This window comes from Sinocyclocheilus grahami, unplaced genomic scaffold (assembly GCF_001515645.1).
Source record: "Sinocyclocheilus grahami isolate Dianchi unplaced genomic scaffold, SAMN03320097.WGS_v1.1 scaffold1656.1, whole genome shotgun sequence".
Classification (NCBI taxonomy): Eukaryota; Metazoa; Chordata; class Actinopteri; order Cypriniformes; family Cyprinidae; genus Sinocyclocheilus; species Sinocyclocheilus grahami.
Window position 1 is genome coordinate 63,450 of NW_015506835.1, and position 13,266 is coordinate 76,715.

A 13,266-nucleotide genomic window follows, 5' to 3' on the forward strand; every position below is an offset into this window, starting at 1 on the left:
AAATCAGGAAGGGGGCAAACACTTTTTCACACCACTGTATATACATACAGTATATAGATATTTATATATATATATAAAAGCTACTATTTTATTTTTAATATTTGTAAGAAATAACATTAATTATACATATATATTAATTAAACATTTATCAAATCCCTCTGTCTACGGCATGTATTTATATCACAATGTACAGAATGCGCAACATTCACAATATCTATCATGTACACATAACACACATAACAACGCTTTACACTATGCACGAATAATACATTTAATATTTATACACGTAGTTAACAATTTACAATACATTTAATGTATGAAATATATATATATAATTTATAATATTAAATATACACGACAGTGAAAATATAGAAAATAAAATAACTTTATAATACAGAAAATTAAATATATTTAATACGCTAAATTATATCGTGAAAATAATAAATGCATAAATATAATAAACATTTAATGTACTGGTATTAATTAGATATACTCATTCAAACATCATTTTAATTGAATTAAAAATAATAATTTGAAATTAATTAAATTCTGACCTGGACATTTCTCTCGCATTTGTTGAACTGCAGCGCCACCTACTGGCCTCAAACTAGATCTCATACACTACTATACTGTATATATACTGTATAGTTTAATTTAACACTCAAAATAACTTCATTCTGGTTCCAGACGATATTACTTGTGAAGCTTATTGTCTTCAATATCGGTGTTTACTTACAGAAACCAATCAGGAAAACAGGCCATGTGAGTGTCTTTACGTCTAAAACCGTCTTTAAAACATATAAAATACGCAAAAGTATGTCATTACACGCCTGAGGTAGAGAATACACTGAAATATTGAACATAAACTAAAGTAAACAAAGGAATTAATCAGTAATTTGTTCATTTCTGACACGTAAACACTTCAGTGTCTTGTACTCATAACCTGAACACCGAACACTCCCTCTATAACCTCCAAATGTGATAGAAACGATACAGTAATACTCTTATTTTATTGTTGCTGTGTATGCTTTCGTGATTATTAATATTTGTATTGTTGACAGAAACGGCTTCCGAATGCAGCTCTCTCAAGACTAACGCACCTGTTTCTCTGTTGCGGTCCATTCAATCCCCAATAAAGCGTAAAGATCCATCTCTAAAAGCTCTTTTGTTGAAGCCATGATTTAATTTCACTTAATAAATTAATAAATGCGTGAAAATAATATTCGTGGGTTCCTCAGCGGCGGTTTAAAGACTTCTTCTGTGCGACTTTAAGTGTGTTGGCATGTGAGTGCAGGAGGAGCGCAGCGCCCCTTCAGGCCGGGAGGAACGAATGCGCCTTCGTTATGTATATATATATTGGTATATAATCATATTTTTAATCAGATTCTAGTTTGGTTTCTTTACTTTGCTTTACTTTTAGTCGTTTAGCAGATGCTTTGATTCCAAAGCGACTTACAAATAAGAAAAAGTAATTCAAACTAAAAGCTAAAACTCTATGAATACTATATATATACACACATTTAATAAAATAAAATATATTAAATAAAAATGACAAATGCATACAACAATATTTCAAAACTGAAACATTTAAATGAAAACGAAAAGATAAAGCTAAAACAATTCAAACATACACAAATAAGAAAAAGTCATTCAAACTAAAAGCTAAAAAGCTTTTAAGAAAATAAAAGAAATTAAATAGAAATGACAAATGCATACAACAACGCAGAACATAATGCAGTCCCATGTTTACTGCATCGTCCACAGACCTGTTTGCTCTGTAGGCAAACTGAAGAGGATCCAGCAAGGGTCCAGTGATGTCCTTCAGGTGGGCCAGCACCAGTCTTTCAAAAGACTTCATGACCACAGACGTTAGAGCCACAGGCCTGTAGTCATTAAGTCCAGTAATTTTCAAAACTAAAACATTTCAATGAAAACGAAAAAATAAAGCTAAAAACAATTCAAAAATATTAAAAGAACAAAAGCTATTCCTATTCTATTTTTTTTGTTTTGTTTTAGTTTTATTTTAGTTTCAGCACATCAAGTTACGCTAAACTAGAAGGTGTTGCAGTGAGGTAGGTCAAACACCTCTCCATAGAGAACTAACAGAACCGAGCAGGACGTCCGCTCAAAGCCGCCTAATCGATTTCTAACCAGTCCTGTCTACTTACCCACGTGTGTTGACTAGTCCTCCAACTCTGTAATTAACATCGTCTCGTCCTGAGCTCGTGGGGATCTGCTGTGGTTTGTTCTCGTCTCCGGTCCGTCAAATAAACCTCCTCTCTTTCGTCATGAGAGACTGTCGAATCATTTCTTTATGTGTGTATAAATCAGATTTCTGGAACTGATTCCATTTCTTTGTGTTAACAAAAATATATCTGCTCGTCTGTAATTTTAACCAGCAACTTAATTATGATGAATCATTATTCTCTTAATTAACACGAGCTTGGTGTCCGTAAGATTTTTTTTAATGTTTCTGAAGGGCTCACCAGTGCTGCAAAAATACAGTAAAAATTGTGAAATATTATTATAATTTAAAACCGCCGTTTTCTATGTGAATATCTGCTAAACTGTAATTTATTTCTGTGATGCGCAGCTGTATTTTCAGCATCATTACTCCAGTCTTCAGTGTCACATGATCTTCAGAAATCAGTATAATATGCTGATCTGCTGCTCCAGAAACATTTCTGATTATTAGCAATGTTGAAAACATTAATATTTTTGTGGAAGCCGTGACGTATTTTATTTTTCAAGATTCACAGATGAATTGAACGTTCAAAAGAACAGCGTTTATTTGAAATATAAATCTTTTGTAACATTATAAATGTCTTTACTGTCACTTTTGAGCAATTTAATGCATCCTTGTTGAATAATAGTATAAAAATATATATTTTTTAAATCTTACTGACCCCAAACAGAAGTGTATATTCATGTAAATAGATAAATATACCAGTGAAAACCACGTTGCAAAATGTTGGTTTAGTGACTAACCGTAAATGATTGACAGCAGAGGTATGTGAAGATTCTGGTCACTTTATCAGTGAGAGTGTGTGACCTTTGACCCGACAGGTTTTAGGGTTGTTGTCATGATTAAACCAGGGCTTTAATCTGTCTGTCTGTGAAGAATGAAAGATAAACAAAGCAAATAGTTTGTGTCTAAAAGAGAACACTTTGTTCTGAATAGGAGCATTTAGAGGTTGGACTTTTTTTTTTGTGCTAAATATCAGCCATGATATTTACAAATAAGATGGTTATATATAATCCACAGCACTCCAGTCCATCAGTTAACGTCTTGAGAAGACAAAAGCTGAAACAAATCCAGCATTAAGACGCTTTTAACTAAACTGCTAGAAAATGTATAGTTGTATCAACAAGCCACAAATGCTCACAATACATTAGCAACCACCCAGACCAACTTGAAAATGCATTCTTTTGTTAACCACCCAGAACACCCTGGCAACCACTCAGAATATTTTTAAATTGCATACTTGTATTAACAAGCTATAAATGCTTACAATACTTTAGCAACACCCTAGCAACCACTCAGAACACCCTAGCAACACCCTAGCAACCACTCAGAACAGCTACAAAATGCCTTCTTTAGTCAACAGCCACTCAGAAAGCCCTAGCAACATCCTAACAACCACTCAGAACAGCTACAATATGCATTCTTTTTGTCAACAGCCACTCTGAAAGCCCTAGCAACAAATGTCTTTAATTATGGATTAGTCTCAGCTTTTGTCTTCTCCAGATGTTAACTGATGGACTGGAGTGCTGTGGATTATTGTGATGTTTTTATCAGCTGTTTGGACTCTCATTCTGACGGCACCCATTCACTGAAACTATTCCTTTTAATGCCGGTCTTCTTAAATCGATGCTTAATGTTGGCGCTTAAAGTTTAAACTTTTTTCCCTCATGTTGCAGGCAGCTCAAGGAAAAGGAGAACAAGAGGGAGGAGGAGAAGTTGAGTCTGTTCACTGGGTCTCACGGGACTGGATGAGATCTGCAGAAGAACCACTGACGGCGTAGTTTGAAGAAATACACATTGTACACTGTGTATTTGAGTTTGGCTTAAAGAAATGTATTTTTAAATGCTAAATCTTTAGATTTGACCAAACTGTTTTAAATATTTGCACACTGTAAAATACACTTATGAGACACCAAACCTTTGTTTACATACGAGTGTGGTTAAGGAGAGAAAAAATGGCTAATTATGGATTTTTGCTGTGTTTCTCAAACCTTTAAGATACTTGCTGTTAACTGTTAATATTACTCTGAATGTAAACTTTATATATTATGAAGATGTTTGGCATTATTGCAGAAAAGTATTGGAAAATTATGATATCAGGTCGAGAATATTAGTGAAATAATTTCTTCGCAGAAATGATTAATTATATTTTGGTTGAGCTGGACTGTTTAGTATCTTCATTTGAGTGACTTTCATATTTATGTCGGAATGCATTTTCATCAAGAAAATCTCTAAATTATATATACATAAAAAAGTGCAATCAGTTATGGGGTTTGTTCGTTGTTAACACTCAATCTCACATTCATTGCAATGTTTGTAATTGCTGTAATTTCTGGCGTTTCGTCTCCAATCACACGCCTTCATTTCTAAACCCCGCCCCCAGATGCATGCCAGCCAATCCCAAATTCGCAATTCAGAACGGACAGAATGATTGACACGCTGATGATGGCGCTCTCGCGACTCTTCTGCTTCTGTTAACACTATTTAAATACAGGTAGAAAACACGTTTAGTGACAGGATTCCTGTCAAATACCGCATTTGTAGCGGAAACACTGAAGCCCCGCCCACTCGCCGAACACGTGATCGTTATTAGACGTGTTGTGATGAAGCGCACCAAAACAAGGCTGCTTTACGGTGACAGAGAAGTGCAAAACAAATCACAATTCTGAAAACAAAATAACAAATTACAAACGCAAATGCAAGTCTAAAAAACAAAATAACAATTCAGAAAACATTATAACAAGTCAGAAAACACAACGACAAATCAGACAAACCGGAAGAGGTAGGTATAGTTTGAGACAGCGCCATTGGTTTGGGATTACTTATTATTTGGGAGGGGAAAAAAGCTTGGCAAAAGGTGGGATCGAACCCGGGTCGATCGCGTCAAAAAGCCAACGACACGCATTTATCCATCTGCTCCACTGGAGCTGATGTTTTACAGCCACTTTTAACTAAATGTAGATAAACACCCCTTATTTTCTATTCCAGAGTAAGAGCAATTCATACAATACATTTAAACTGAGCTACTTTAATACCATCTCCAAACTTTCTACCACGACTCTGCTGTTCTTCGGCTGGTTCTTCGGCTGGTTCGTCCAATCAGCGGTGAGTAATCCCAAACCAATGGCGCCGTCTCAAACTATACCTACCTCTTCCGGTTTGTCTGAATTGTCGTTGTGTTTTCTGACTTGTTCATTTGTTTTCGGATTTGTGATTTGTTTTGCACTTCACGGCCACCGTACTGCTTTCTACCAAAACACTGCTTACGATCAAACTCGCAGCTTTCCTCCTTATCCTTTACTTTCTGCACTTGTAAACAGCGTGATATGTCTTCATCGCTTCCATTCCAGGGTCCATGCACTGAAATGATTACTGAAAAAAAGAAACCTGAATCCTCTTTTGAGTCGCATTCAAATATCAATGCGTTTTTTTTTTTGTAGTAATGGAAACATTTGTACTCTTACAAGTGTAATCTTTTAAATTGGTTAGTGACATAAAAACAAAAATCTACCTCAGCAATGAAACATGTTTTAAAAGTCTCATCCAGTAAGCATCATCGACTTCTATCCAGCGTTGAGAAAAGTAACACGTGTCACGTGACAATACGCGCTCTTTAGATAATTTACACCGGAGCAGTTCAACTTTAAAAACTATTGTAACGTAATTTCCGAGCAGTAACTAGTTAAAATAGAAGAAGTGTTATTTATCCTTATTCTAAAAATTTCGCGCCACGCCGAAGCGCTTCAGTGATCCGGATCAATTGGCTCGGCTCAGCAAAAAGAGCCGACTCATTCGGTTCCCAATCGGCTCTCAGAAGGGAGCCGACTCATATAGTTCACTCAAAGGAACCGACTCCTCCGCGAGCGACACATCTCTGTCAGTTCCTCCCGCGCTCGTCGGTAACGGCTGCCAGATTCGTTCCTCTCCGGTCACTTCAACATGTCTTTGGGCCGGTCAGCGAACGACCACAAGTCCGCCGCCGTGAAACGGGCGAGAAACGACTCCGGGAACAAAGTGTCCGTGGTTCTGGGAGCGCAGTGGGGAGATGAAGGCAAAGGAAAAGTTGTAGATTTATTGGCGACGGAGTCTGACGTCGTGTGCAGGTGTCAGGTAAAATAACGGTCAAAATATACACATATTCCTTCATATATCAATAATAATAAACCTGACTGCTAACTTTCCGTCTGAAATATGTGACTGTACTCTTATATAATTAGTTTTACTAAATGTATAAATATTATATTATAATATTACATCTCATTAACGTTATTAATTGATTTTAATAATATTCTAAATCATTGTTTGCATTAATAAAACTAAATTTAATACGCTGTGCTACTGCTAACAAAACTAATTAATAATTTACAAACGATTTATTTAATATCATATGACCATGTATCGTTTATGTGTATCTATAATTATAGCAAACGATGTAATAGTTTATGGGTCTCTTATGGAGGAAATATGGCCATGTCTCTTGTTTATGACAATGCAACTGCACTGAACGTATAGAAATATAAAAATAAGAACTGATAAATATTGTGTTTATTGGACAGCAAGCTAGTATTATAAAATTAGTTGCATTTATGAAAGAACAGATTTGGAGCATCTAGAAAAGGGAAAAAAACTATATATATATAATATTTCATATTTTTTTTACTTTATTTGATTATTTGTTTATTGCAAACGATGTAATAGTTTATGGGTCTCTTATGGAGGAAATATGGCAATATAATGCAACTGCACTGAACGTATAGAAATATAAAAATAAGAACTGATAAATATTGTGTTTATTGGACAGCAAGCTAGTATTATAAAATTAGTTGCATTTATGAAAGAACAGATTTGGAGCATCTAGAAAAGGGAAAAAAACTATATATATATAATATTTCATATTTTTTTTACTTTATTTGATTATTTGTTTATTTTCTGCGGTTTAAATTCTGCTTGAATGTGTTACTCTATTATAATATATATATTCAACTCATTTTAATATTAATAGTTTGCTGTGCAATAAAGCATGACATTGCTCTGTTCTTATTTCTCTACTTTATCGGTCTAAAGCGGGCCTGAATATGGGATGGAGTGTCATTATTATCATCATTATTAGCCACATGCATGTTGTTAAAATGACTATTATATGCATATAGTATAAAGTATTCGTGCATGTCCAGCCGTGTTGCTGTGCGAGTCTGAGTCTGAGAGAACGTCAGTCCCAGAATTCCTGAGCTCGGGTCACATTCCCAGCGTTGCTGGACATGTGAGAAGGCCATCTGTTGAAAATAAGCCTCGCTGGTTGGTGGAGCGTGCTGGAGGCTGGTGTGGCCGTGTGTCTGAGGAAAGGGCAAGCCGGCCGTCTGCATGCTTACAGAGGCACATTTCCAGGCCTCCCTTCTGGAGAGAACATGAGAGCGTGAACCTTTGACTGCAAACCGTCCTGCAGCTTCACAGTGCATCGCATGAGGTTCCTGTGGTTCTTCTGTCGCAGGGAGGAAATAACGCCGGGCACACGGTGGTGGTGGATGAGGAAGAGTATGACTTCCATCTTCTCCCCAGCGGGATCATCAACACCAAATGCACATCATTCATCGGTGAGGAGCGGAGTCTTGCAGGAACTTTGGAGGACAGATGCAGTGTTGCTGCATCTGGTGTATTGACCGTATGTGTTCAAAAATTACAAAAATAAATAAAGTCTCGGGATTGCAAGATAGAAACCCACAATTTTGACTGAAAACGTCTGAATTGCGGGACATAAACGTGCAATTATAAGAAAAAAGGTCCGAATTGTGAGAATAAAGGGTACAAGGGAACTTGCAGTTATGGGTTTATGTTAAGCGACTGGGAGATATGCGTTCGCAATAATGATTCTGAGGAAACTAAGTGAGAATTGCAAGAAATTAATTCAACATTTATAGAAAAAAGAGAATGGCAAGAAATAAATTTGAAATGTATAGAAAAAAATAAAAAATTCAAAGAAAAAAGTCAGAATGGCAAGAAATAAATTTTAAAAAGCAATAATTGCGAGAAATAAATTCATAATTTGAAGAAAAATGTCAGAATTGTGAGATATAAACTCAGGATTCAGAGTAAATAAGCCAGAATTGCAAGAAATACATAAAATTTATTAAAAAAAGTAATAATTGAAAGAAATAAATTCAAAATGTAAAGAAAAAAGTAATAATTGAAAGAAATAAATTCAAAATGTAAAGAAAAAAGTAATAATTGAAAGAAATAAATTCAAAATGTAAAGAAAAAAGTAATAGTTGCAAGAAATAAATTCAAAATTTGAAGAAAAATGTCAGAATTGTGAGATATAAACTCAGGATTCAGAGTAAATAAGCCAGAATTGCAAGAAATACATAAAAAATTTATTAAAAAAAAGTAATAATTGAAAGAAATAAATTCAAAATGTAAAGAAAAAAGTAATAGTTGCAAGAAATAAATTCAAAATTTGAAGAAAAATGTCAGAATTGTGAGATATAAACTCAGGATTCAGAGTAAATAAGCCAGAATTGCAAGAAATACATAAAAAATTTATTAAAAAAAAGTAATAATTGAAAGAAATAAATTCAAAATGTAAAGAAAAAAGTAATAGTTGCAAGAAATAAATTCAAAATTTGAAGAAAAATGTCAGAATTGTGAGATATAAACTCAGGATTCAGAGTAAATAAGCCAGAATTGCGAGATCTTAAACTCGCAGTTGCAAGAAAAAAGTCAAAATCGTGATATAAAAATTTGCATCACATTTTTTCTTTTTTTGTACTGTGCTTCCATATATTAAAGACAACGTGTCCCTTAATGATTAAAGCACAGGTTTGCTTGATGTTTTCAGAGACTGTGAAGCTGAATCCTGATCGACTGTAGTTTCAGTAACATGTCTTCATCTGCAGGTAACGGCGTAGTCATTCATCTTCCAGGATTGTTCGAGGAGATTGACAAGAATGAGAAAAAAGGTTTTTTTTCATATACATGCAAAACGGTTTTAAATGAACTAGCCTTACACAAATCCTGTTGACTAGATCCGATTCGTTGATTATTCATGGCTTGATTCTGTGCTCAGGAATCATTTGTAATTTTCTTCCATGATAAGGTCTGAAAGGATGGGATAAAAGACTTGTCATCTCAGATCGGGCTCACATTGGTAATATAACAATAAATAACAGTGTTTTTATTAAATATGGTGGAAAATACATATAATAGATGATCGTACGATTGCTTCTGTTTGTGTCAGTATTTGACTTTCATCAGGCCGTGGATGGACTTCAGGAGGTTCAGAGACAAGCTCAGGAAGGACAAAAGTAAGAACAACCGATGCATAAAAGATGTACATTTGATTAAACTTATATTTATGTCGGATAATAGTTGTTTATTTAAAGTTAATTGTTAGAAGACAACATACACACTAGTGTTCTGCAGTTTGGTAACCGGTTGCGAATTTTAGTTGCATATAACATCATATAATAATAAAACATTTTAATAATATAAATAGTACCATAAAATTTATAAAAGTAAATGCATCTTATACTCAACAGCTAAAAAAACCCCACTCAAAACAGCTTAGAATATTTTAGTTTGCAATCAGAAGATATCAAAATCACACAAATCAGGGTTTTACAATTTATTTAGACTTGTTCTGTTAACTGGAGATATCAGATATGGCAAAACTCATAATAATTGATGATAATAAAAATGTTATTGATGATGAACTTTCATACATGACACATAAATATATAAAATAATGCAAAACAAAAAGTAAAATAAAACCGCTTACGATATTTAGTTTGACCTCCTATGTGTTGATTCTGTTGCATTATGCAATATTTTTTTGTAGTTTTGGTAGTTTTATAAGCATGTTTATGTTGGTTCACAGCATAGGAACAACTAAGAAAGGCATCGGCCCCACGTACGCCTGTAAAGCGTCTCGAACCGGGCTCCGCATCTGTGACCTGATGGCTGATTTCAGCGAGTTTTCTACCAGGTAAACCCTGTGCAAATCTTACAGGCAGTGTTCCCTCTCATTTGTTTTCTTGCTGAGCAAAACGTTTCTCTATTGGGCAAACATTTCGGCCACCTGAGCAAAAACATTCTGTGTACCAGACCTGTACAGCAACTCGTAACTTAAAAGGGGTGGTTCACTGGTTTTTTTCTAGGCTTGATTGTGTTTATGGGGTGCAGTCTAACATGTGTTAATGCTTCGTTTGAAAAAAACACATTATTTTCACATAATTTACCTTTATTCCACACCGCTCTGTCCCTTCTCTGAAAAAAGAGCTGATAATTTCCTGCTTTTATGAAGCCCCGCCCTCAGAAATAGGCGATGGGCTCTGATTGGTTAGCTAGCCCAGTGTGTTGTGATTGGCTAAACTGTCTACCAGACCTTGTACAGCAACTCTTAACTTTAATGTGTTATTTATATTTAATTTGACCCTTGATGTAACCAAATTATGCACATTTTTAGTTTACCTGAGAAAACGTTTTTTTTACAGTGCTGTGTTAGCAAGAAATTCTATTAAAAAGCATTTCACACAGTACAGTTCAGCTCTTTATAATAATATAGTATAATATAATATAATATGAAAAAATGAAGCAGATATTGCTCATGAATTTCCTTTTTGAGGTCAATTATTTACTACATTTATAATATAATATAATATAAAAATAAACTGAAGCATTTAATCTGAGAACAGAATAGAATAGAAAAGAATAAAAACAAATTGAAACATTTAAACTGAGATCTGTAAGCTAAATATTTTCAGAAAACGTGAACGTGTATTTTTGCATTTGTGCGGCATATTTTTTATTCTGCGCGGTCGTGACTTGAGAAGTGCTTAGAGAGAACATTGCTAACAGTTAGGGCTGCACGATTAATCGAAGGCTATTGTCTTGCGCATCTCGTCAGTAAAGCCGGTTCTGTGATTAGTAGTAAATCTCCAGCACATGCTTTCAGATGGAGCAGCATTTACTACACAGAGCCGTAGTTCACTGACGAGCTACGCAATATCGCATTCATTATCGCAGACGATTTAATCGCGTGATAATGAAATCGAAGATATCGTTCTGTGATAATGACAGCTGTTTGCGTAGCTCGTCAGTGAACTACGGCTCTGTGTAGTAAATGCTGCTCCATCTGAAAGCACGTGAAAATACCACATTTAATAACATGTTTTTACTCCAAACTCACTTCATAACGTCAGTCGAGTGTTTGAAATAAATCCTTATGTGAGATTATGTGGCTTCTTACACAGAATTAGGCATGCAACATATTTCATAGCAACCCTCTACATTGCGAGTAAATCACTCGCATATGCGACTAAATCTTCACTCTGGGTGACTAAATTATGTCTAATATTAGCCAATGGCTAATAAATTCTCAGATTTTACTCGTCAGTGTGTGAGTTGGAGGCTAAGTATAAGTTTAGCACAGATATATTTTCACTCGCCGAACACTCTCAGACTGAGCGCTTCAGAGTTTCACTCTCCATCAAGCGATCGATGCTATTTTTCAACTAATCTCAATAGATGCGCAGCACACCTGTATTTGGCGCACCGTAAACTCTAGTGTAACGGCGCACGACTCGTCTTCGCTTTGGTGAGAGCAGAGAGAGAAAGAGAGTCTTACTGTACATAGCATGCAGCACTGATGCGCTACATGTAAACTTTATTCTTTGTTGTATATTCCTGTCAAAATAACTTAGTTCCTTTGGAGTTCTTCAGCTTTTAAGAACTGCCGGGTTTTCCGGTAGTGGGCGGAGCTAATGCGCAAATGACAATCTCATTGGCTGGCGCTCACCTATCATCATCCCTGTTATGATTTCAGCGAATCAGTTCAAGCGAACGCACACAACCTGATTAATATTCATGAACCCAGCAGCTCGTTAATCCTTAGTGCATTTTATAATGCTCATATTTGTAGAATTTGTAGTATTATTACTATTATTATCTTATAAGGAGGCTATTATTGTTTTTTCCCTTTTTTTTTTTACAGAGACACTGAATGACCAATAAAGCACCTGCATTCATACATGGTTACCAAGTTTTAATTATAATTACTAAAGTTCTATCATTAAATCATACTTGATTATCATATTATAATGCTTGACTGACTGATGTTAAGAGTGTACTTTCAGATATTTAACAAGTTGTGAGCTGTGCCATTTTACAAACATTTTTATATATATATATATATAAGTCTGGCGAGTAAACTAAAAAATGTACTAGCCAATGGCGATTCAATTGCCAAGGTGTCCGTAGAGGGTTGCATAGTGTTCTAAGCAGTGATAAAGGCATTGCATTATTATATACTTTATTATAAGAAAAATTATAATAATAAGAACTCAGATAAATCATATATTGTCGTAGTCGTGCGTTTATTAGTCACGTTGAATCAATGAAAGCAGTTAAATCTTCTGTTTATTCAGCTAGCGCTGTAGGGATTTCCTGGGTTTCTTCTGCGGGGCGTATTAGGAGTTTCTCTGGCCTTCAGATGGAAATTACTACTGATCACAGAACCGTGCTTCACTGACAAGATACGCATGACAATCGCAGATTTTGTTTAATCGCGATTGCGATTTAATTTGGATTTATCGTGCAGCCCTACTTACAGTGCTGCTCATATCAGAGCGCTGATGATCTGAAGTGTTGGTAACTCGCTTCTGAAGGGTGAAGAACCTGGTGCTGCAGTATCAGTCCATGTATCCGGCTCTGAAAGTGGACGTGGAGAGCGAGCTGAAGAAGCTGAAGGTCAGTTGAACAGCAGATGCATGCGCTGTGTTACGCTGCTGTCTCTGACCCGCGCTCCTTCACAGGACTACGCCGAGAGGATCAGACCGCTGGTCAGGGATGGCGTCTATTTCATGTACGATGCAATTCACGGACCGCTGAAGAAAATCCTGGTAGAGGGAGCAAACGCGGCGCTGCTGGACATCGACTTCGGTGAGGACGTGTGTGTGTGTGTGTGTGTGTGTGTGTGTGTGTGTGTGAGTGAGTGTGTGTGTGTGTGTGTGAGTGAGTGAGTGTGTGTG

At 35.7% G+C, this 13,266-nt stretch overlaps 2 protein-coding genes across 5 annotated transcripts in view; one reads left to right on the forward strand and one right to left on the reverse strand.

Annotated features, from left to right (window-relative positions):
• The window catches only part of dnajc17 (DnaJ (Hsp40) homolog, subfamily C, member 17), a 28,090-nt gene extending 26,782 nt beyond the window's left edge, over window positions 1-1,308 (reverse strand). Inside the window, exon 1 of the mRNA XM_016258201.1 lies at window positions 1,101-1,308. Coding sequence (XP_016113687.1) covers window positions 1,101-1,178 — 78 coding nt within the window. The 5' untranslated portion in view covers window positions 1,179-1,308. The remainder of the gene's footprint in view (window positions 1-1,100) is intronic.
• Window positions 1,309-6,112: 4,804 nt separating this feature from the next.
• Window positions 6,113-13,266, forward strand: part of adss1 (adenylosuccinate synthase 1) — a 14,213-nt gene continuing 7,059 nt past the window's right edge. Inside the window, exons 1-8 of one of the 4 annotated variants that reach the window (XM_016258217.1) lie at window positions 6,114-6,355; window positions 7,734-7,836; window positions 9,136-9,198; window positions 9,336-9,386; window positions 9,477-9,543; window positions 10,116-10,223; window positions 12,904-12,985; window positions 13,051-13,177. In XM_016258217.1, the coding sequence (XP_016113703.1) occupies window positions 6,185-6,355; window positions 7,734-7,836; window positions 9,136-9,198; window positions 9,336-9,386; window positions 9,477-9,543; window positions 10,116-10,223; window positions 12,904-12,985; window positions 13,051-13,177 (772 nt within the window). In that variant the 5' untranslated portion in view covers window positions 6,114-6,184. Of the gene's footprint in view, window positions 6,356-7,733; window positions 7,837-9,135; window positions 9,199-9,335; window positions 9,387-9,476; window positions 9,544-10,115; window positions 10,224-12,903; window positions 12,986-13,050; window positions 13,178-13,266 lie in introns of all 4 variants that reach the window. The other 3 variants (XM_016258218.1, XR_001607239.1, XM_016258216.1) reach the window with 3 other exon arrangements.